We start from the raw sequence: 25,810 nt of genomic DNA on the forward strand, positions 1-25,810 counted from the left end.
GCTATACACTTGCCAGTTATGATATAAAACATTTTTATGTCATTGATAAAGTCAGAAGAAAATTTGAAGCAATGCAGTAGTTGATTTAATACTCACTGAGTTTCTGGTGCTGTTTACAAGTTTGGAAATTTTTTCTTGGTAAATATTAAGTCTTTCCACATATGTACATTTAAGGTACACTTAAGATGAGTTTCCTGAGAACATAATGCTCCAGAGGAATAAGCAAGAGTTGATGAGGGAGATCTTAATTTGCATTTTTCCTGCCTTAAGTGCCTGAAATATCTTGAGTATAATGTTGCGTGAATAAGGCTTTTAGTGTTTAATGTGATATGACTTAAACATTCTCTTTATGCTAGGGTCTATAAAACCTTTGCTATTAATGGCTGTTACTTTTCATTTTTATCTACCAAATTTACTAAGGAAGAAAAAAATATGTGAGGTTTCCATTTGTCTGCTCAAATATTTTCTATTATTTCTGGCAATAAACTTTATTCTTCTTAAAACCAGAAACAACCCACTTTGAAAGAGAGATGGTAGGTGATCCATCCTCTAAATACGATGCTGTCTTGATTCTCCCAACAGTCTTGTTGAAGTAGATAGTCTAACAGTCAGCGATATCAGAACAGGAACACTAGTAAAGCTATATTTTCCTGACTTTTGCACAGCTAGTAGTAGTAAAGCCTTGCCATAACACCATCAATGAAGTCTGAATTATTAGACCAGGAAAACACAGATTTGCATTATTTCAAGGTTAATCAAGTAACCAGGATATGCCTATACAGGTGACCTTCCTGGGCCTTTCAGGGCTCCAGCTGTGGGATGCACACACACCCACCCTGATCCCAGTGGCAATTCAGCACCAGCCGCTGTCCACTCCTGATGGGGGTAATTCCAGGACTGGTGAGGAAGGGCTTCCTGGAGAGCAGCAGAGTCCAGGATTCTCCAAGGTAGTTGAGACCATTTTTTCAGGTTGATCCAGAGAGAACAACTGGGATAATACTGGGGAACGGAGACCACCCTCCCTTCTCAAGATAGGTTTGCTGGCCATTTCCTCACCAGTCCTACCCCTTTCTCAACATCTTTTCTGCCTCGACCAGGAAGATAAAGTTTTTTTTTTACCCACTTCTGATTGAGAATGGGGGCTGCATGGAGTATGGAACCCATTTCCAGTATGTCATATCCAAATCATGAAATTGTACTGAATTTGTAGAGTCAGACATAGAAATCAGATCTCCTGATTCCTAGAACAGACTCCCTCCCCTACTCTGCTAGCACACGTCACAACTACCATCCCTGACATTATTATTCCAGGTTGCAGAGGATATCAGACATACCACCCTATGTTTGAAGAGTTCTTGCCTACTACCTTCTTCGGAAGAGAAAGCAGACCCACCCAGAATCAGAAGCCCAGTTCCATACTCAGTTTTCAAAATCTGGGTTTTCATTGTGCAGATGACTGAAGAAATGGTGATAGAGTAATGTGGGGGTGTATTGTGTCATTCTTAGAGTTTTAATGTGTTTTTACAGGCTGCTAACTTACTTAGCACAGCTCATAAATTCTGCCTGCATTTCACAAACCACTTGCTTCCTCACTATCTTAACACGTCTTATGAGTTTCATCCACTCTATTTGTTTTTCTTGTCTTTTCCAGTAGAATTGAATATTCTCAAATCCTACAGCAAACATATATTATAAGCAGAAAGACCTAGGGAAAAAATGAGATGAAAAAGCAGAAAAAGAATTTTATTTTAGTGTCAGGAGAAACAGAAACTGAAAGAGAGAGTAGCTCAGTCATGGTAATGGTGGAGTTTAGAGCAGAAAGTGGTGGGTGCTTCCTGCCAAGAGGGGACAAAGTATCAGTTGCTGGAATTCCATCCACTGTGGAGACTTATTGGGAGCCTCCATGAGTTAGTTTCTGCTCCTTTGACACAGCTGCTGCTGCTGCTAAGTCACGTCAGTCATGTCCGACTCTGTGCGACCCCATAGACGGCAGCCCAACAGGCTCCTCTGTCCCTGGGATTCTCTAGGCAAGAACACCATAACAAATACAGTTGTATTCCAAGAAGCCATCCTTCCCAACCACCTCCCACCCACTTCCAGCCTCCACTTGTGCTGCAAATAGCACTCAGAATAATAACAATGCTGGGGACCTTGGGATTGGCATGTACAAGGAGAAGATGATTGAGGAAAAGGGAGTGAAGGAAGTTCACAGAACCATGGGAAAAAGGGAAGGACAGCATGGGATAACCACTGTGTGTGAATATAGCTACTACATGACTCATTTTGAGAAGGGTTTATATCTTGGACCCTCATGAGAACTATAAGCAAATTGTCCAGTTCAGGCCATGTCATCATTTCCTAGGGCTACCACAGCACAGCACCACAAATTGGGTGGCTTAAAACCACAGAAATTTATTCTCATAATTCTGTAGGCTAGAAGTTGGAGATCAGGATATTAGCAGGATGATTCCTCCTAAGGGATCTGAGAGAGAATCTGTCCTGTGCCTCTTTTCTAGCTTCTGGTGACGGCAATCCTTCGTGTTCCTTGACTTGTGAAAACATCACTCCAGTCTCTGCCTTCATCATCACATGGCCTTTGTCCAGTACCCATGTCCCTTCTTCCTCTTCTTATAAGAACCCCTAATACCAGACCACCTGACCTGCCTCTTGAGAAACCTATATGCAGGTCAGGAAGCAACAGTTAGAACTGAACATGGAACAACAGACTGGTTCCAAATAGGAAAAGGAGTACGTCAAGGCTGTATATTGTCACCCTGCTTATTTAACTTCTATGCAGAGTACATCATGAGAAACGCTGGGCTGGAAGAAGCACAAGCTGGAATCAAGATTGCCAGGAGAAATATCAATAACCTCAGATATGCAGATGACACCACCCTTATGGCAGAAAGTGAAGAGGAGCTAAAGAGCCTCTTGATGAAAGTGAAAGAGGAGAGTGAAAAAGTTGGTTTAAAGCTCAACATTCAGAAAACTAAGATCAGGGCATCTGGTCCCATCACTTCATGGGAAGTAGATGGGGAAACAGTGGAAGCAGTGTCACACTTTATTTTTTGGGCTCCAAAATTGCTGCAGATGGTGACTGCAGCCATGAAATTAAAAGACGCTTACTGCTTGGAAGGAAAGTTATGAGTGAACTCTGGGAGTTGGTGATAGACAGGGAGGCCTGGCGTGCTGCGATTCATGGGGTTGCAAAGAGTCGGACACGACTGAGCGACTGAACTGAACTGAACTGAACTGAATACCTCATATTCAATCCCTGGTTAGCAACTGTGCACACACACATGATACCTCATACAAATAGAATCGTGCAAGAGTTGTTTTTTTTTTTAAACTGGCTTCTTTTACTTAGCATAATTTCCTCAAGATTCATCCATATTGTAGCATGTATCAGAATTTCCTTCTTTTTTAAGATTGAATGGGGTTCTCTGGTGGCTCAGATGGTAAAGAATCTGCTTACAATGCAACAGACCCAGGTTGGATCCCTGGATCAGGAAGATCCCTTGGGGAAGGGAATGGCTAACCACTCCAGTATCCTTGCCTGGAGAATTCCATAGACAGAGGAGCCTGGCATACTGCAGTTCATGCGGTCACAACGAGTCAGACTGAGCAACTAACACTTTCACTTTCGCTTTAAGATTCAGTAGTATCCTGTTGAATATGTATACCACATTTTGTTTATAGAATTCAAATTTAACTGAGCACTTGCATTTTTATTTGCTAAATCTGGTAAGCCTATTCCAAACACATTATTCTAGATGAGCTTTTTCTAGGAATTAGACTAGAGAAGGGGTTTATCCCAGATATCATCTATATTAAGGAACAATCAGGAGACATAGCTAGCAACATTTTTCTTTTGTGATTTTGCATAAGTCATAGAATGTGGTTCAAAGGAATTCTAGTTTAAATTAGAATTAGAATTCCATGTCAGGAGTTCCTGAACAGGAGGCTGTGCAAGAGTTGCAGGAGTTCTGTGAACCCCTCAAAATCACAAGAGTATATGTGCATCTTCATGAGAAAAGGAACCATAAGATTTTGCAAAGGTGTCTAAGAACCCCCACCCACCCAAGGATGTCAGGAGACACCATCTTAATAACTGAAGGCATAGCTGTGAACTCAGGGAAGGTATTTTTGCTGGAGGCTTGAGTATTATTAGTTTTCAGACGATCAATTTTCTGATTACCCAACCTTAAAAATGGAGAAAATCTTAGAAATTAAATAGTTGAAAGTTTACCCATGTCCTGAAGCATCCCTCTCAAATGAGGGATGAGTATGAGATGCCATACTTCTACATCTTTCACAGGAGCTGAATGGAAGCCAGTTTAAGAGTGAATGCTGATCTCTGTGAATTTTCTGATGATGGTTAACCTTAAGAGGCATATGCTTTAAATGCAAAGTCCCTTAAAGAGATTAACAAGGTGAGAGAGAGACAGGCAGAGGGCAATGCCTGAGCAATAGACAACCTTACTCCCTGTTGAAAGCTAGTGACCATTTTGATAATTACTACCTTGTTTTTCCTTTAGAAATCCTTCCTCAATTTACCAATAGCTCTTACCAATGAGCTTGACTGGCCCCAGCTATCTGGTACTACTGGATTTCTGTACTCCACCAGCAGGTATGTATGTCTGCGTACCCTCACACATGGCAATGTGTCTTTGTAAGGAACAACAGGAGATGAGGTTTGTTCCCAAGATGTTAAAATGAGGATCATTAGAAATTGCTTCTGGAACACAAGTGACACAACAAACCCACCACTGACACACTCACATCATCATAGCTTGTGATGGAGCATCCTGCAAATTACATTCTATCTGTGCTGGCAGGGAAAGAGCACTCCTGCTCAGGGGCCCTAGAGTTGACCTCTGATAAGAAAGACTCTAGCACACCACTGAATTTTTCTGACTCAAGAGACGAAGAAGTTTACTTTCTTATTTACACTCATATATATACATTAACATTTTAAAAGATAATAGGCAAGCCTCAAAGTCCTAGTGTCATTCTGGCTTTAATGCTCGGAAGTTGAAAGTAGAGATGACGCATGACAAGTCATGAGTGTCACCCAGACCCAGCCTGCTCTGTGTCCCTGGGTGTTGACTCGGGGCCTGGGAACAGCCAGTGCCCCCTGTCCTTTCTGCATCTATTCTGTCCTCTGACCAGGGGGTTCCTCTCTGATCGATATGAAATCCCACTAGTTCCCCAATCCTATTGCAGTTTCCACCCATCATCCTTCAGAACCCAGCAGGCAGACAGGTCCTCCTTAGAAAGTCAGTGGGGTAAAAGGGAGAGAAAAAGTTTTGATTCTTCAGACACAAATGGCTTATAATTCTTATAAGGGCTTTGCAGAGAGATTCTGACCCCATGACACAAAAGAAGGAACCATCTAGCTGTGGCTTATGTGAAAATTATCTCTATTCTGAGCTAGTCTACGCTGACCTAGCACCTTCTTGTATTAGGCTCTGTGTTGCTATTTACAAACACACTCTGTTCACGGAACTTGCTCCACATTGACTCTAAGCACTGTCCTTATCAGCTTTATTTCCAAGAAGGAGCACACCCTGGCTGGTTGGCCACCTTCTGTGTGAGGTTTTTTCTCTATATATTTGTGGGGGCCCAAGCTATCTGGTTGTCTTTCTCTTAGTGTCTAGTTGCCACCTGCTTCTGTGTTCTCTACCATGTAGCTGCCATGACAAAGAATATATTTAACTCCTTTCGATAGAAAAGGGAATTCTCTGTCTGGAATAAGGGTTGCAATGGATCCCCATTAAGCAAAATCACAGCAGTATGATGGCCCCAGGGTGTCACCATTCAGTGTGTCCCTTGTAGCAGTAGCTTCTGTTAAACCATCTCATATATTGTCATGCAAATTATTTTTGTTGTTGTTTAATAGCTAAGTCATGTCTGACTCTTTGTGACCCCATGAACTGCAGCACGCCAGGCTCTTCTGTCCTCCACTATCTACCAAAGTTTGATCAAATTTATGTCCATTGAGTCAGTGACACTATCAAGCCATTCTATCCGTTACCGCCCCCTTCTCCCTTTGCCTTCAATCTTTCCCAGCATCAGGGTCTTTTCCAATGCGTTGGCTCTTCGCATCAGGTGGCCAAAATATTAGAACTTCAGCTTCAGCATCAGTCCTTCCAATGAATATTCAGGGTTGATTTCCTTTAGGATGGACTGGTTTGATATCCTTGCTGTCCAAGGGATACTCAAGAGTCTTCTCCAGCACCACAATCTGAAATCATGAATTCTTTGACACTCAGTCTTCTTTATGAATCACAGCTGGAGTACATGACTAATAGAAAAACCATTGCTTTGACTGTATGTACTTTCGTTGGCAAAGTGATGTCTCTGCTTTTCAATGCACTGCCTAAGTTTGTCATAGCTTTTCTTCCAAGGAGCAAGCATCTTTTAATTTCATGGCTGTAGTCATCATCCACGGTGATTATGGTGCCCAAGAAAATAAAATCTGTCACTGCTTCCACTATTTGCCATGAAGTGATAAGACCAGATGCCATCATCTTAGTGAGAGAGTCAATTCCTAGGCAGGTTGATAAGAAGTCTGGGGGTCCCCAAGGAGAGAGGGGTCTGGAATTCTCAAGGTAGAGGAAAGGACAAACCTTTTTTTTCCTCTACATTCCTTAGGATTATATAACAATAATGTATCTTGCTTGAGGACAGTTTCTGGGAAAAAACCTGGCTAATCCTGTTATCTTAAAATGTAAATTATGGGAGTGAGCCTAGTAAGGTATTTATAACCTCCAGACATTCTTTTGATTCACTGTAATAACTAATTAAAAAGTATATAACTCCATTGCTAACACTAGCAAGGGGGCACTCTTTCTGCCCCTTCTGATGTCTATGTCAGAAGCTTTCTCTAGCTCTTATATACTTTAATAAAACTTTATTACACAAAAGCTCTGAGCAGCCAAGCCTCGTCTCTGGCCCCAGACTGAATTCTTCTCCTCTGGATGCCAAGAATCCCAGCGTCTTTTGTGGTTCAGCAACAACCTTTCATTAGTCTCTTTATTGTTGTGTTTTAAGCCAGATTTTTCAGTCTCCCCTTTCACCCTCATCAAGAGACTCTTTAGTCCTTCTTTACTTTTTGCCATTAGGGTGGTATCATCTGCATATCTGAGGTTGTTGATATTTCTCTCAGCAATCTTGATTCCAGCTGTGATTCATCCAGTCCAGCATTTTACATGATGTACTCTGGATCTAAGTTAAATAAGCAAGGTTACAATATACAACCTTGATGTCTTCCTTTCCCAATTTTGAACCAATCAGTTGTTCCATAGCTGGTTCTAACTGTTGCTTCTTGACCTGCATACCAGTTTCTCAGGAGGCAGGGAAGGTGGTCTGGTATTGCCATCTCTTTAAGAATTTTCCACAGTTTGTTGTGATTCACACACACAGTCAAAGACTTTAGTGTAGTCAATGCAGCAGAAATAGATGTTTTTCTGGAATTCCCTTGCTTTCTCCATGATCCAACAAATGTTGCCAATTTGATCTCTGGCTCCTCTGCCTTTTCTAAACATAGCTTGTACATCTGGAAGTTTTCAGTCCATGTATTGCTAAAACCTAGCTCGAAGGATTTTGAGAATCATACCGTTCATGGGGTTCTCATGGCAAAAACATAGTGGAGTGGGTTGGTATTTCCTCCTCCAGCGGACCCATTTTGTCAGAACTCTTCACTATGAACCTTTAGCCTTGGGTGGCCCTGCATATCATGGCTCATAGTTCCATTGAGTTATGCGAGCCCCTTTGCCATGATGACAGGGCTGGGATCCATGAAGGGAATGCAAATTATTCCTTCAGATAACCTGTGCTAGGCCAATCTCCTTTAAAGAACAAAGAGTTATGAAGTGTGTAAAAATCACTAAAGAGATATTGGCATTAGAATGAGGATCCTCTTCTGGCAGAATCAGAATAAGCAGAACATTGACTTAGAAGCAGTGTTTGTGAGAGATGTGGCAGCTGCCTCAGGCATTTTGAGCAAATGTTCCTTTGGGTCCAAATGCTTATCAACATGGGATGAAATTTATGGATTTCTCTATTCAACTGGATCTCTGGAAAATGCCTCCTGCCTCACCCTTTGGATGTTCACAGTGTTATTTCAAAAATGTACCTTTGAAAGCAAAAAAATGTACCTTTGAAAGCAAAAAAAAATGTCATTTGGAAGAGAAGATGGTTGTTTTCCTTTTTTTTTTCTGTCAAACCCTCCACCCACTCAAAATTTAATATCTCCTTTATGAGATGAAAGTAACTCTAATTGAAATTACATGCATGCATTTAAAGACAACATAACCACTTAGTTTTATAAATCTTTACATCACTCAGTTGAGTCAACATTAATAAAATCTGTTCTCTTGACTCTCAGGCTTCAGAAAATTCAAAAAGTAATATCCCTTAAAACTATGTGCTTTCTGAAAGAAATTGAGTAGGTTGAAGGCAAAAACAAAAAATGAGGCTGGCAGCTTAGGAGCTGGGAGCCTGACAATAGGGAGAACTCTAGAAGCAAGAAAAAAAAAACTATTTTTGAAGATTAAAAATAGTTATTTGTGTTCAGAACACATTAAAACACAACTAATGTAACGGGAAAATCCTATTTCAGTTAAAGAAGCCAAGGCCCAGTAACCTATATAGAAGGATATAAAACAATACCAAAACTTCAGGAAGGAAGAACTTCTTGTTTAAAAGCAATATATTAATAGATGAGGGATATTAAGAGATACAAACTTCCAGGTGCAAACTGAGTCTCAGGAGTGAAGTGTAGAGTGAGGAAAATATAGTCAATAATTATGTAATAACTTTGTACGATGATAGATGGTAACTAGACTTATTATAGTGATCATTTAGAAATGCATAAAAATATTGAATCACTATGTTGTGTATCAGGAACTAACACAGTGTTATAGTTCAATTATATTTCAAAAACAAACTCATAGAAAAAGATCAGATTTGTGGTTACCCAAGGATAGGAGGAGGAGGAGGAATTGGACGAAGACAGTCAAAAGGTACAAAGGTACAAACTTACAGTTATAGGATGAATAATTACTAGGGACATTATATACAAAATCATAAATATAAAACTAAAAAGTTATAAAAGTTATAAAAATATAACTTTGTTCACCAAAGTTAGCACTCAGTTCAGTCACTCAGTCCTGTCTGATTCTTTATGACCCCATGAATCGCAGCACGCCAGGCCTCCCTGTCCATCACCAACTCCCGGAGTTCACTCAGACTCATGTCCATTGAGTCAGTGATGCCATCCAGCCATCTCATCCTCTATCATCCCCTTCTCCTCCTGCCCCCAATCCCTCCCAGCATCAGAGTCTTTTCCAATGAGTCAACTCTTCCCATGAGGTGGCTAAAGTACTGGAGTTTCCTATTATACATTATATATGACAGTTATCAAGAGAGTAAACCCTAAGAGTTCTCATCACAAGGAAAGTAATATTTTATGTTGTATCTATAAGAGATGATGGGGCTTCCCAGTTGGTGCAGTGATGAAGAATCTGCCTGACAATGCAGGAGACACAGGAGACATGGGTTTGATCTATGGGCTAGGAAGATCCTCTGGAGGAGGAAATAGAAACCCACTCCAGTATTCTTGCCTGGAAAATCCCATGGACAGAGAGCCTGGCAGGCCACAGTCCATAGGCAAAGAGTCGAGCATGACTAAGCAACTGAGCACATAAGAGATGATAGATGTTCACCAAAGTTATTGTAGTTATTGTGATAATCGTTTCATGATAGATGTAAGTCAGATCATTATTTTGTACATCTTTAACTTAAATGGTAATGTGTGTCAACAGAAAAAGCAGCATCTAAAATTCCAGAGCACTTTGAGTCCATATAGTAGAGTAGGAGGAAGTCTGTGTTGACAGATGAAAGGGTGCTGGTTCTATGTGGCTGCAGGTGGAACATTTAGCGTTCCTGGACTTCATTTACGTGATGAAGGGGAGTTGCACCTGCTGATCTCTGAAGTTCTCTCTGTTATTCAAGTTTGGTTGCTGTTAGGGCAACATGACGTTTGAGTCCGTGTCCTTCTTTAGCTGCTGCTTGAATTAGAGCCATTAGGAAAACTGCTGGGGAGAGATGCTCCTCCTTCTTGCCACCTCCTATGCTTTTCTCCAACCCTTAGCTAACTGTGGCTTGTGACTAATTTTGTGGGTCAGAGTCTGAAATGTTCTAAGAACCAAATTTATGTAGGGCCAGGGTTACTGAGTAATAGAAGTCGAGCTCATGCATAGTAAGCCCTGCATTAGGTGTTTGACCAGCTATTAATTAAAGTGGTTCTCCATTATTATCTTTCATGCATACTATTTTCTCCAAGCAACAGCCAGAGAGGAAAACGGGTGACTCCAAATCCTTAACAGAAATAATCACCTGAACCCAACACATCTAACCTGAGCATTTATGGTTATCCAACTCCCCTTCTGAAAGTGAGGCCAGAAGTCAGAGAAGTTCTGCCTGCCAGGGCTAAATGATAAAGAAGTTCTTCAAAGCTGGGAGGCAGACCCAGCTGGAGAGAAGAGCAAGGCAACAATCACAACTTAAAAAAAAAAAAGTAAGAAACTGCTGTTAGCCTTAGAAAGTCATGAAAGCCAGGGCCTCCCTAGTGGCTCAGTGGACAAGAATCTGTCTGTCAAAGCAGAAGACACGGGTTCAATCCCTGAGCCAGGAAGATCCCACATGCCACAGGGCAACTAGGCCCATGAGCCACAACCACTGAAGCCTACATGCCCTGGAGCCTGTGCTCTGCAAGAGAACCCACCACAATGAGAAGTCCCCACACAGCAGCTAGAGTGTAACCCCCGCCTGCCAGAACTAGAGAAAACCCATGCTCAGCAATGAAGACCCAGTACAGCCAAAAATAAATTTTTAAAAGTCACAAAAGCCAAAAGAACCAAAAGCAATGACCAAAGTTACCATATCAAGCTCGAGAGATAAGAGTGAGACCAGTGGGCCAACATAAATTGGTGCAAAGTAGATGGAATTTTCTAGAGTAGCTGCTGCTCCCTCTGCTTCTGACTTAAATTTGCTATTTGGGCCAGAAACAAGTCAAACACCTAGAAAGAAATAGACAAAGCCATTGTTATAAGTGGCACAGTAATGCTATTCAAGGACATTCAAACACACGTCTTTGATGAGAAGTGTCCTAGAATCTGAGTGTTAAAGGTTATCTATTCTCTCCAACCCAATAGACATTATATGAGAGAACAATTTTGAAAAGCAATGTATAACTCCAAATCAAGTCACTTGGGGCATTAAAAACATAAAATTGGAGAGATGGGATTTGAAGCTAAGATTTGCTAACCTAATTTCCTGTTTGAAAAAAAAAAAAAGAAGACATGTACGTATGAGGCACTAATGGGCTTAATAACCTTATTAAATCCATTATTCAAAAATTATATGTGATATAATTGCAAATGATTAGCCATCTTATAATTATACTTTGCAAAACAAATAATTAGCCAGAGAGTTGGTAATCTGAGGTTGGGTGAGGCCAACTGGAATGGGAGACAGACTTCATCAGTGATTTTCCAGGTGTGGTCCATGGACCTCTGGGTCTCTAAGACCCTTTCAGGGGGTCCACAGGATAAGAACAGTATCTTCACAACAATGCTAAGACAGTAGTTGTCTTTTGCACTGTGTAGCCATTTACCTGAGGTAAAAAAGCAATGGTGAATAAAACTGCTGACATATGAGCATGAATCAAAATTGCACTAAGCCATATTAATAATCATAGTGGTCTTCACCTCCACACCTTCTAGATTAAAAAAGAGAGGACATCTGCCCTTGAAAATTTCACCTATAAAATAGGAAAAAAATATTAATTTTATTAAAGTAAGTACATGATTTTTAAGAATGTCATCTGATGAAATAGAAATATGCATAGAGCACTTCTGCTACATAACAAAACATGATGTTTGGCCTAAAGAAAAGCACTTGTGTGAGGGAGTTGAAAACTGAATTAGTCAGTTTTTCACAGAACACCTTTTGTTGAAAAAGACTGGAAAACAAATTATAGTTATTTAGACTTGGATATATGGCAGGTATTATATCTGCAATGAATGAAATGAGCTTGTCACTTCAAGGGAAACAACTGCCAGTATTGGTTGCCAAGCATAAAATTTGAGCTTTCAGAGAAAATTTAGAATTTTTTAAAAATTGTATCTTCTGTTATGAACTTGACAACTTCCTATTACTCCAAGTCCTTTCTAATGAGATACACAATTTTCAATATTGTGTCATAAGGTGTCATGTATGGATGTGAGGGTTGGACCACAAAGAAGGCTGAGTGCTGAAGAATTGATGCTTTCGAATTGTGGTGCTGGAGATCACTCTTGAGTGTCCCTTGGAAAGCAAGGATATCAAACCAGTCAGTCCTAAAGGAAATCAACCCTGAATATTCATTGGAAGGACTGATGCTGAAGCTGAAGCTCCAATACTTTGGCCCCTGATGGGAAGAGCTGACTCCTTGGAAAAGACCCTGATCTTGGGAAAGACTGAGGGCAGGAAGAGAAGGGGGATACAGAAGATGAGATAGTTGGATGGCATCACTGACTCAATGGACATGAACTTGCGCAAACTCTGGAAATAATAGTGAAAGACAGAGAAGCCTGGCATGCTGCAGTCCACAGGGTCACAAAAAATCAGACTTAGCAACTGAACAAGAACAACAACATCATAAGTTGTGTCAACATTTGGAATATCTGCATAACTCGGTGAACCAATATTTTCTAAATGGCCAATGTTTGATATAGGAAATCATGCCATTCAAAGGACAAGCTAGATCATTTGAATGTAACATGGTGCAAAAAGTCCATTTCAGATTCCATATGGCAACTAATCGGCCTTTTAAGAGATAATTACTTGCTGAGTTTTGGTATAGAATCAAAGAAGGCAATTGGTTGTTATCTAAAAAGGATATTAAAATTTTACTCCCTTTTCCACCTAAATGTATATTTAAGACAAGCTTTCCTTCGTATAGTTCCCTTAAAAGAGCACATCACAACAGACAAATGCAGAAGCAGATTTGAGAACCCTGGTGTCTTCTATTGTCAGACATTAAAGATATTAGCCAAATGGTAAAATGATGCCTTTCTTCCCACTAATTGGGGGAGGAGTTGGAAAAAAAATGTTTTTAGAAAACAAATATTTCATTTATGTTAATATGTAATGGATTTATTATTTTAAATGATTAATAATTAAATGATTTTTTAAATTTCTAAGTTTTAATTTCCAGTATATAAATATTGACAGCTATAACTCACATAAACAAAAGCTCTCTGATTTCCTCAATAATTTTAAGAATATAAAGTGGTCCTGAGAGCAAAAAATTGAGATCTTTTATTACAGGGAATGAGTGTGAAAAAGAAAAGTGGCTGAGGACAGTGGCTGGGGGATGCCAACATGTAGAGGTTAGGGAAGAGAAGGAACCGCCCTAAAAGGCAAAGGAAACCAGAAGCAGTTAGTGTCCTGGATGCCAAGTGAAGAAAGTCTTTCCAAAGGAGAAGTGCCCAGAAGCTAGATGGTGGGAGACGGAGAGGAAGATGAGCCCTGAGAAGAGCCACTGAGTGTCCAGATGGTGATCATGGTGACACTCTGACCAGACACATTTAGTGGGGCAGAGATGGAAGTCTGATTGGAGAGAATAGGTTCAGGTTGTAAAGAAGTAAATGCAGGTGAACATACACAACTCTAAACAGGTTTTACTATCAAAGGGAGCAGAGAAGTGAGGTGATAGCTCATAGGGAATAAGAGATAAGAGAGACGTTTTTAGATGAGAAATCCTACCACATGCTTGTAGAGATAGAAGGAGCCAAAAGAGGGAGAAAGGCAGACAGAGGCGGAAACAGTTATTAGACAAGGCAGGAAGGGATGGAGTGCAGGCAATGGAGGCACTGCTCGGGGCAGGAAGGGCCGAGGATACCGACTCCTGGCCCAGGACTCTTCCTGTCTTGTACTGACCAATCTCTCCACTGAGACAATGTCCCCTTTAACCCTACTTATTTTTAATTTATTTATTCAAACCACAAACACATTTCATTTTCCAAAAAAATACTGAGGTATATAATAAAAAAATCAGAGCCCTCCCCTAATTTCATTCCCATTCCCAGAAGAAAGCCCTGTTATCAATTTAGTGTGGTTTCCTAACAGACTCTTTCTATGTGTTTGTTACATAAAGAAATAAATGTTTTGTTGGGGTTTTCCCATAAATGACATCATACTGTGCATAATATACTATAAATTAATGCTTCCATAATACTTCTTGAAGCATTTTGCATTCTGATGCAATTCTGCATGATATTTCATAGTATGGCTGTTTCATTCTCCTATTGACGGACAGTCAACTTAATTCCAAGTCCTCACAAATTCCATTAGTTCTCTAATGAATTTCCTATGGTTCTCTTTATGACTACATGTGAGAATGTCTTTAGGAAAAAAGGTGCTGGATCAGAAGGTATACATTTTTAATTTATTATAATCTTTCCAAAAGGGCTGCACCAATTTACATTCCCCAAAATATTGCATAAGAATACTTGTTGCCCCACACCTTTGTCAATACTGAATATTGCCCATTTTCTTAATTTTTTCCAATCTAACAAAAACTATTTTATTGCATATTGTTTTATTATTGCATTTTATTTTATTACATATGTTCTCATATGTAACCTCTTGATTATGAGTGAGTTTGAATATTTTTCATAGGCATTTAAGCCTCATTGTTGTCATATCTAGTTACTCCCATTTGTACTTCACCAACCAAAGTTAGGAGTCAGTTCCTTGGACAGCATCTTCATACTAACCCCCATCTGACTCTCTCCTGTGCTCCTATTTTGCTCTTTCAATACCAATATCATCTCACTTGTCATAACTGTTTACTCACTGTCTGACCACTCCACCCACCCCACACCAGACTCTGCATCTCCAGTACAGGGATCAGGCTTGACTTCTCTCTGAAGCCCGAGCTCCTGGCACATTGTGTGGCACTGTGGTTGGTATTCAATAATAAGAATCACTGAGTAAGTTCATAATGACGTTACTTTACATTTGCAGAGTGTGGTACAATCTACAAACCTCCTTCCCTTGCAATTTCTCAGATTGCCTAAATCAAATCAGATTTGCAGAAATTAACATTTTAGGGAAAACGCCAGGGACAAGGGAGGAGGAATATAAACAGCATGAATTGAATCACCAGCTGCATAACGGGATACATATAAAAATAAATCAGTGTAACTTAAGCCCTTGGATTTCTAAGTGTGTTCTAAAATAAATATGTTCTACAAGAAATTAGCAAAAAGTCATCACAATATTAAAATAACTGCAGTCAACAAATTGGAGAAAATAAATTTAAAGTAAAATTATCCATTCAGTAGTCAAGTAGAAAGTATAAAACAAAGGAAAGATCTGCTATTTGAAGAAATTAAGCATTGATGTGAATTTTTGTCTGGAATGATATAATTTGACTGCAATCTAGATTGACCAAAGTATATGTACAACCTCCAAATTTTTCTAGTAGGATTCTTGTAGCTGACTGAACTTGAGATTTTAGGCCATGCCATAATGCTCAAATATAGATCACAGAGGTAATTCATCAATGTTCTTCAAAACCTGTTCTGTGAAGCACTAGTCCCACAAGATGTTAAAAGGTATTATGCACATTTTTAAGAATATTCCTAGGTCAAATAAATTTTGGAAGTGCTGATTTAAATAAAGGAAAACAAGTTTAATCAGTGTAAGGTTTATCAGAGACTTCAATAAGCCCCAGAAGCTTTGCTTCAGATCAGATCAGATCAGTCGCTCAGTCGTGTCCGACTCTTTGTGACCCCATGAATTGCAGCACGCCAGGCCTCCCTGTCCAACACCAACTCCCGGAGTTCACTGAGACTCACGTCCATCGAGTCAGTGATGCCATCCAGCTATCTCATCCTCTGTTGTCCCCTTCTCCTCTTGCCCCCAATCCCTCCCAGCATCAGAGTCTTTTCCAGTGAGTCAACTCTTCGCATGAGGTGGCCAAAGTACTGGAGTTTCAGCTTTAGCATCATTCCTTCCAAAGAAATCCCAGGGCTGATCTCCTTCAGAATGGACTGGTTGGATCTCCTTGCAGTCCAAGGGACTCTCAAGACTCTTCTCCAACACCACAGTTCAAAAGCATCAATTCTTTGGTGCTCAGCCTTCTTCACAGTCCAACACTCACATCAATACATGACCACAGGAAAAACCATAGCCTTGACTAGACTGACCTTTGTTGGCAAAGTAATGTCTCTGCTTTTCAATATGCTATCTAGGTTGGTCATAACTTTCCTTCCAAGGAGTAAGCGTCTTTTAATTTCATGGCTGCAGTCACCATCTGCAGTGATTTTAGAGCCCAGAAAAATAAAGTCTGACACTGTTTCCACTGTTTCCCCATCTATTTCCCATGAAGTGGTGGGACCGGATGCCATGATCTTCGTTTTCTTAATGTTGCTCCAAGGTATAATATGAAACATTTCCTAAACTAATTTGACCACAGAGCTATGTGATGTGTGTATGTTTTGTGAGAAAGATACATCTCATGAAACTAGTGTTGTACAGAGCATCCTTTGAGAAACACTGTTGAGATTACTGAAACAATCTTCTTCTATGCCACAAGTGATCTTTTCGGATTTATAAATATCCACAGGCTTAAATCCCCAAGTTTTATCACAGTTTAATATTTACCCTGATACAGTGGCCCAGAATCATATCTGAGGCTGCAAACATGAGGATGGAGAGAGTTATAACGCTGCCAGCTCAGAGAAGATCAGAGAAAGGAATCTTAGTGGAAAGTTAACAGGTAAGAAGCTCCGTGTGAGTACAGCAGCTCATGAATTATTGAACATGATGCCCATGAAGTCTATTTCCCTGTACTATTTTGCTGCTCCAGATTCAAAATCTATCATGCTGTCTTGCTAATCTTTTCAAGTCTGAACTCCTAGGACCTCCTCTGCAGTCATCCTCACCCCTGCAAACTCCCCCTGCATAATTAGCCCATTGCCAGACTCTCTGAATACACAATTCATATTCTGCATGTTTATCTCTCTCTAAGGCTGAAACCTTGGTTCTTCTGTGATGCAGTGAATTAAGGTTTATACAGAGCTCTGGGCTGTGGCTAGTATCAAAGAACCAGAAGGAATTTAAAAAATTCTTTAATCTATTCCCTGGCCCCATGCTGGCCTCACCTTCAACCACTTGGAAAGAAAATTATTCACCCTTTTCTTAAAACTTCCTAGTCATAGAGGCCCCTGAATAAAGTCTGTGTAGTCTGTAAGTTATCCACCTTTATCCCTGTATACTCCCCTGTCCTAATCCTTCAGATCAAATGTTACCATTTATCTCTCCCTCACCCGGTTGCTAGCCTTCCAAGCCCCACTGTTTTTGTGTGTGACTTACTCCCTGATATTCAGCTTGATAGTATCTCAGAATTTTTTTTAATAAGATTTTTTAAAATTTTATTTTATTTAACTTTACAATATTGTATTGGTTTTGCCATATATCAAAATGAATCCGCCACAGGTATACACGTGTTCCCCATCCTGAACCTTCCTCCCTCCTCCCTCCCCATACCATCCCTCTGGGTCGTCCCAGTGCACCAGCTCCAAGCATCCAGTATCGTGCATCAAACCTAGGCTGGCAACTCGTTTCATATATGATATTATACATATTTCAATGCCATTCTCCCAAATCATCCCACCCTCTCCCTCTCCCACAGAGTCCAAAAGACTCTTCTATACATCAGTGTCTCTTTTGCTGTCTTGTATACAGGGTTATTGTTACCATCTTTCTAAATTCCATATATATGCATTAGTATACTGTATTGGTGTTTTTCCTTCTGGCTTACTTCACTCTCTATAATAGGCTCTAGTTTCATCCACCTCATTAGAACTTATTCAAATGCATTCTTTTTAATGGCTGAGTAATACTCCATTGTGTATATGTACCACAGCTTTCTTATCCATTCATCTGCTGATGGACATCTAGGTTGCTTCCATGTCCTGGCTATTATAAACAGTGCTGCGATGAACATTGGGGTACACGTGTCTCTTTCAATTCTGGTTTCCTTGGTGTGTATGCCCAGCAGTGGGATTGCTAGATCATAAGGCAGTTCTATTTCCAGTTTTTTAAGGAATCTCCACACTGTTCTCCATAGTGGCTGTACTAGTTTGCATTCCCACCAACAGTGTAAGAGTGTTCCCTTTTCTCCACACCCTCTCCAGCATTTATTGCTTGTACCTCAGAATTTGTACCCAAACTGACTGTGCTCCTGATGAGAGTTCAGAAATAGATTTAGAATATATTTATAAGGACTTGATACATCTCTGTTGCTTCAATAATATTATACTTGGTTTATCCACAAAACCTCTAATATGCTAAGCTCTTTGGGAAACTGTTTTTGTTGCCTCTCTCCAAATGGGTTCTGCTCTGAGTCAACAAAGGATGTGACCATTTTTCAGTTTTAAAGCCACCCATTTGTCTGCATTATTCTTGAGGCTTATTCTTGGTTTTACTCTTTCTCTTGTTGTGTTTTTCTTTCAGTCATAGTGAAATGGAATAGGGGTGGGGGTCCTTAGAAGGTTCTTAGATAAAGTGGGTTTTTGTGTGTTTTCTGGGCCCATGTTGGGAAAAGCCACTACTAGATCTAAGATTTATCTATTCTGAATGTTGGGGTTAGAAATCAAAATCTGACTAGTGTGTCAGTGAAATGGCTGTACTTCCCAGGCCCTACCATAGATGGGGCTGATAAAATTGGGACTTTAGTATGGTGAACTTTCAAGCCTACTCTGGATGTTGAGGACACACCTATCTTAGACAGTGTGGAAGGTGTAAGAAAGAAAACTTTTCAGCACTCCTTCTCCACACTCCTCAATTACAGAACTGAAGCTGTCACCTCTTCTACTAACCTATTGTACTGGGGTTTCCTCTGTTGGACTGGGTAGAACAGAGGAAAAATAGAGAAATAAAGATCATATGGGAAACTTGAGTCCGAGAAGAGAGGGGAGAGCAAACGGAGGCAGGGTGTGAAACCAGAATGGTGATCACAGTTAACCTTACTATGCATGGTATCCTCAGCTTAGCCTATTCATTCAAGTTGCACTGACCCTGTATATAAGTAACTTTCTATTAAGCAATCTTTTCAATTTATAGGCATCTCAAATATTGTATTACAGGCTTCTCAACATATTGTATTGATCCTTCTATCTTCTTAGAATCCCTGAACACTGCATGAGAAATTAAATTCCTAAAATTTATAAGGGAGATTATGTATTGAGAATGAGGATGAAAAAAATTGTGTCTTTGATTAGGTGAAATAGTTTCTAGTACTTAGTACAAAACCTCATCTCCAAAATTCAGAAATAGTAATTGTGGTCAGAAATAGTAATGGAACTATTCAGCTATTGGTAAAGATGTCTATATTCTTTCTGTAATGAAAGAATTAGAACTGTACCTATATTATTAATATCCACAGTATTTACTCTCCATGAGCAGGTCAAGAGCAAAACAGTATTTCGGTACATAAATTCTATTTTTAGAAATGATTTTTGATGTCAAAAATATATTTTTGGCTAAATATTGGTAACAATTACTTTCCCAAAGGAAAATAACCCCTCCTTATTGACCGTGAAATTATTTTAGCATTGAACTCAGATCTAATGTCCATTGCCCATCTGCTTTTTTGAAATATAATAAAATAGTCAATGCAGAGGGTATAAATGATGCAGTGGATAAAGTATTCATTTCAGGCTTCTGGGTAGAATAGCAGATTGAACAAAGCATTTACTTCTCTCCCTTGAGAAACCCCACTAAAATGACAGAAAATGAATTTGTCCACAAGGACAAAGAGAACAGAAAGAGCCAACAGTCATAAAATGTTGAAAGCCAGAAACACAAGGACAAGTGGTAACTGACTTAGTCGATTCAGGAAAGTTGCATCCTAAGCTAGGAGGATGGAAGACCAAGAAATAAATCAGTCTACACTGCAGAATCCCAAAGAACTTGGAAACTGGCTCCATATAGTAGTTCTAGAAATGACAGTGAGGCTAAAGGCAAGTGGTAGTTGGAAAAGTAGTTGGAAGATTACTGAAGAAGTAGTAAGATCCTCAGATAAGAAGCTTCCCTTCCCTTATTCTGAATGAGACTAGGGTTTATTCTCTGGAGATGCCAAAATCAAGAGCTTCTGGACTAGGAGACACCAAAGTGTGGTAAGGAACACCCTATGAAAACACAAGCATGCTGAATCTAAGGTCCACCCACTGCAAGCCCCAGAAAGCTGGCAACCCAGAGACTAGAAGACCCTTCTCTGGGGAACCTGCACATCCCAAGAGGAAGGAGCCCCAAAGACTCTGACAGCAGTGGTTCCTTGAGAAAGACCCAGCCAGCTCACCCACTAGCGAGGACAATAGATTGCAAGCCACACCCAGCAGGCCTACTTTCCAATCCACTTTTAAGATTTCAACTAATTTCCACTTTTAAACATAAGCCAACAACCTAAGATTATCAGATATATTAGAAAAACTTCAAATGTAAAAAACAACATAAAATAAAGAGAAAAACAACTTCAAGAAGACAGAAACTATGTTCCAAAAAAACAATTTTTAACTCTTATTAGAGTCAGACCTGATTTGGTGACTGAACAGCAACAACAATATCCCACTTATAAAAGTAATTAAAATGCATATCTTCAGAAAGACAGGAGGAGATATTAATTCAGGTAACAAAAAAAGTAAATTATACTAGTGACATAGGAAGATTTTCATAGATGTATTGAAAAAAATCAAGTTGAGGATATTATCCAGAAAATAGAGTAGAAGACAAAAAGATAGAAAATAGGACAGAAAAACCAGGAAAATCAGTGACCCAATACCTAAATAACAGGAGTTCTAAGAAAGGAAGAAATCATCAGTGGAATAATTCAAGAACATAGCTCAGAACTGAGTGACATGAATTTCCAGGTCCATCAAATGTCTAACACTGAATGAAAATAAAACCACGCCAAGCCTATCATCACGATGCTTCAGAACACTTAGAATGGACGCTACCCAGATTCTTAAAGGATTGAGACACAGAATAACTTCAGACAACAACACTAGGAGGCCAGGAGCCAATGAATTGGTTCCTTCAAACTTCTGAGGGAACATGAAATTAACCCAGAATTCTATAAGCATCCTTTGTGGATATCTGTTGTTGTGTAACGAAGTACTCCAAACTTCAGTGGCTTAAAAGAAGTCATTATTATATCTCATGGTTTGGCACTGTGAGAAATTCAGGAATTCAAGCAAAACTTGACTGGCCAATTCTTCCTCTCCATGTGGCACTGACCATAGACACTTGATGATATTCACTTGGTGCTGGGCTGGAGGGTCCAAGATGGCTTCACTCATGTAAAGGAGTGCCTGAGAAGGGGTGACCAGAAAGCTGGGTTTAGCTGGGCCTCTCTTCCTTTCCAGGTAGGGCTTTTTTTTTTTTTTTTTTAATAGACTTTAATTTTTGAGCAATTTTAGGTTTACAGAAAAATTGAGCAGAAAGTACTGAGAGTTTCCATGTATGCCTCATCTTCTCAATTGCCCCTATTATTAACAACTTGCATTAGTATGGTACATTTGTTATACATGAAGAGTCAACATTGATACAGTATTATTAACTGAAGTCCATAGTTTATATTAGGGTTTTCTCTTTGTGCTGCGCTTTCTATGAGTTTTGACAAATGTGTAATGACATATATTCACCATTACAGTATTATACAGATTAGTTTCACTGCCCTAAAAAGCCACTGTGCTCTACCTGTTAATCTTCCCCTCCCTCCTCGTAACCCCTGGAGACCACCTTTTTTCTTTTTTTTTTTTTTTTACTGTCTATATATTTTGCCTTTTCCAGAATGTCACATAGTTGGAATTACGTAGTATGTAATTATTCAGATTGACTTCTTTTACTTAGCAATATGCACCTAAGTTATCTCTGTCTTTTCATGCCATGATAGCTCACTTCTTTGTATTGTGACTAATAGTCTATTGTATGGATATACCTGGTTCCTTTGTCTATTCACCTATTGAAGGACATCTTGGTTGCTTCCACTGTAAGGCTCTTTTACATGATGTCTCCAGAAAGATAGACTTGTCAGATGGTGGACTAGGGCTCTAAGAGACCAGAGTTGACAAGAATATTAAAAGCCTATCCAAAACTGGCAGAGTGTCACTTCCACCACATCTTATTGGTGAAAGAAGTAACACGACAGCCAAGATTTAAGGGTAGGATTGTCAAAGATATGAAGCCATTCTTAAATCCACCATATTGGCCAATGAGCAAACTCTGATGGTCCTAGAAGCCCATTTCCTTCTTCCTATTGGTAGCTTAGCAAGAAGCCAAGGGACTCCTCCTTTTTAACAAACCAATTACCTATCCCAGAAATCTATTATTATTACAATTACATAATGATTTATATACTCAAGAGTTTTCTTTCTCTAAAAATATATAGATGTGCTAGTCTAGCTATGTACTGTCTGAGACACCTTTTTATGAGATAATGAGAGTTCAGAAACCAAATGAACACTGCTTCTTCTCTATTTGAATTTTTTCCCCAGTAAGTCCTATTAACCCTATTCGTGTTTATACTTACGGTGTGACAGGCGTGATTCTGGGCCCACCCTCCACCTCACCAGCAATACCTCACCACCTTACACTTCACCAAGTCAAAAAGTAAAAACAGTTTCAGATATACAAATGCTAATAATAATGTTACTTCCCACACATCCTTCAAACATAATATTTAAGAGTATGCTCCATCAAAAATAAAAAAATGTGGCCTTCCAGGAAATGAGATATCGAATAAGTCAGAAAGAGGTGAAGAAAATCCCCAGGAGGATGAAGAAGGGAGCTCCCAGTACATGTGCTGCACACCAGGGTGAGAGAGGAACAAGTCCAGATTAAGCAGGTCAAGAGGTTTCAGGAGACAATTCCACAAGAAGATGAAATTACCAAACTATATGATATATCAGAGCATATTGAATGGAGATTAAATATTTATAAAAAGATTTAAGGGTAAATTGATGTTAAATACTTCAGAACATTAAGCAGAGGAACAAAAGCAGCTATTGAGTTCAGTTCAGTTCAGTCGTTCAGTTGTGTCCGACTCTTTGTGACCCCATGAATCGCAGCATGCCAGGCCTCCCTGTTCATCACCAACTCCTGGAGTTCACTCAAACTCACGTCCATCGAGTCAGTGATGCCATCCAGCCATCTCATCCTCTGTTGTCCCCTTCTCCTCCTGCCCCCAATCCCTCTCAGCATCAGAGTGTTTTCCAATGAGTCAACTCTTCGCATAAGGTGGCCAAAGTACTGGAGTTTCAGCTTTAGCATCATTCCTTCCAATGAATAACCAGGACTGATCTCCTTTAGGATAGACTGGTTAGATCTCCTTGAAGTCCAAGGGACTCTCAAGAGTCTTCTCCAACACCACAGTTCAAAAGCATCAATTCTTCGGCACTAAGCTTTCTTCACAGTCCAACTCTCACATCCATACATGACCACTGGAAAAACCATAGCCTTGACTAGACGGACCTTTGTTGGCAAAGTAATGTCTCTGCTTTTCAATATGCTATCTAGGTTGGTCATAACTTTCCTTCCAAGGAGTAAGCGTCTTTTAATTTCATGGCTGCAGTCACCATCTGCAGCAATTTTGGAGCCCCCAAAAATAAAGTGTGACACTGCTTCCACTGTTTCCCCATCTACTTCCCATGAAGTGATTGGACCAGATGCTTAGTTTTCTGAATGTTGAGCTTTAAGCCAACTTTTTCACTCTCCTCTTTCACTTTCATCAAGAGGCTCTTTAGCTCCTCTTCACTTTCTGCCATAAGGGTGGTGTCATCTGCATATCTCAGGTTATCGATATTTCTCCTGGCAATCTTGATTCCAGCTTGTGCTTCTTCCAGCCCAGCGTTTCTCATGATGCACTCTGCATATAAGTTAAATAAGCAGGGTGACAATATACAGCCTTGACGTACTCCTTTTCCTCTTTGGAACCAGTCTGTTGTTCCATGTCCAGTTCTAACTGTTGCTTCCTGACCTGCATATAGGTTTCTCAAAAGGCAGGTCAGGTGGGTATTCCCATCTCTCAAAGAATTTTCCACAGTTTATTGTGATCCATGCAGTCAAAGGCTTTGGCATAGTCAATAAAGGAGAAATAGATGTTTTTCTGAAATTCTCTTGCTTTTTCGATGATCCAGCGGATGTTGGCAATTTGATCTCTGGTTCGTCTGCCTTTTCCAAAACCAGCATGACCACCTGGAAGTTCACGGTTCACGTATTGCTGAAGCCTGGCTTGGAGAATTTTGAGCATTACTTTACTAGCATGTGAGATGAGTGCAATTGTAGAACATACAGAACATAGAACATAATAAGGCTATGTATGTCAATAAACATCACTCAGATAAAATGAATTGATTTTGAAAAGTATATGCATGGGTCGCTTTGATGTTAAAAAGTAAAATAAGTCACTTACCTCAAAACTCTACCACAAAGCAAAAATCCTATAATTAAAGTATTGCTCAGAGACCTTGGTCTTCTATTAACATTAAGAAATGTTATTACGATTCAGGGCTTCCCTGGTGGCTCAGATGGTAAAGAATCCGCCTGCAATGGAGGAAATCCTTGATCAACCAGAAAACACTGGTCGAGAAAATCCACTCCAATATTCTTGCCTGGAGAATCCCCATGGACAGAGAAGCCTGGCGGGCTACAATCTATGGGATTGTAAAGAGTAGAACAGGACTGACACATACATGCCATTAAGATTTAGCGGGGGGGCGGGGTTGGGGCGTGGATTTGGAGTTTTTATTGAAGTATAGTTGATTGCAATGTTGTATTAACTTCACGTGTATAGCAAAGTTATTCAGATATATATATATTATTTTTCAGATTCTTTTCCCTTATAAATTATTGCAGAATATTGAATATAATGTATTGGGTATGGTCCCCTGGGCTGTACTCTAGGTCCTTTTTCATTATCTATTTTATATACAATAGTGTGTATGTGTTACTACTAAACCCTTATTTTATTCCCCCCTTCCCCTTTCTCCTTTGGTAACCACAAGTTTGTTTTCTATTATTATTAATTTTCTTAGACTTCAGAAAGAACACTACTTGCAGTGTATTTCAAATATGTACATATTTGAGATACAAATATGTATCCCAAACCTGATACATGCTTACCTGTCTGAAGCACTGAGACAGTTGGCAAGCACTCTAAATATAATGAGTGAAATTTATATAACACTTAAAAATAAATAGTAATTTATGTAAGGTTGTGAGACAGGAAGTCTATTTTAATGAAGAGAAGATAAAATACACCTGAGAAGATAATAAAAAATGTCTGAGTTTAATTATTATTCATTAGTTTATAGCTGGTCTGATTTCAAAAAGGATTTTAGGAAACCTATGAAAATATGGAGAACATAACATTAAATTGCATTTAAATTAAATTAAAATTTGGCAAAAGAAGATAGAAAATCAAAGATGGGACAAAGAGGAGCCAAGGAAGTGACTTAAAACATGTGCAGTTATAGCTTGCTACTGGTTGAAAATTCGTCTCTAAGATCTGTGTCCATTAGTATTATTGAATGTTAAGTAAAAGATTATGGAAAAACCCAAACAAACTCTTTGGTTAACCCAATAGATTCAGCTATAAGTAACAGAGAAACTCAATGTCTGGGAATTTAAATAAGATAACAAAGGAGTTTATTTCTCTCACATATGCAGTCCATGTCTGATATGGGAG

General features: G+C 39.5%; 1 protein-coding gene across 2 annotated transcripts in view; it reads left to right on the forward strand.

Moving 5' to 3' along the window:
• Positions 1 to 25,810, forward strand: part of AOAH (acyloxyacyl hydrolase) — a 182,945-nt gene that overhangs the window by 98,244 nt on the left and 58,891 nt on the right. For both annotated transcript variants that reach the window (XM_061414123.1, XM_061414124.1), the window contains exon 12: positions 4,539 to 4,630. In XM_061414123.1, the coding sequence (XP_061270107.1) occupies positions 4,539 to 4,630 (92 nt within the window). The remainder of the gene's footprint in view (positions 1 to 4,538; positions 4,631 to 25,810) is intronic.

The sequence above is a fragment of the Bos javanicus genome, chromosome 4 (genome assembly GCF_032452875.1).
Source record: "Bos javanicus breed banteng chromosome 4, ARS-OSU_banteng_1.0, whole genome shotgun sequence".
NCBI lineage: Eukaryota > Metazoa > Chordata > Mammalia > Artiodactyla > Bovidae > Bos > Bos javanicus.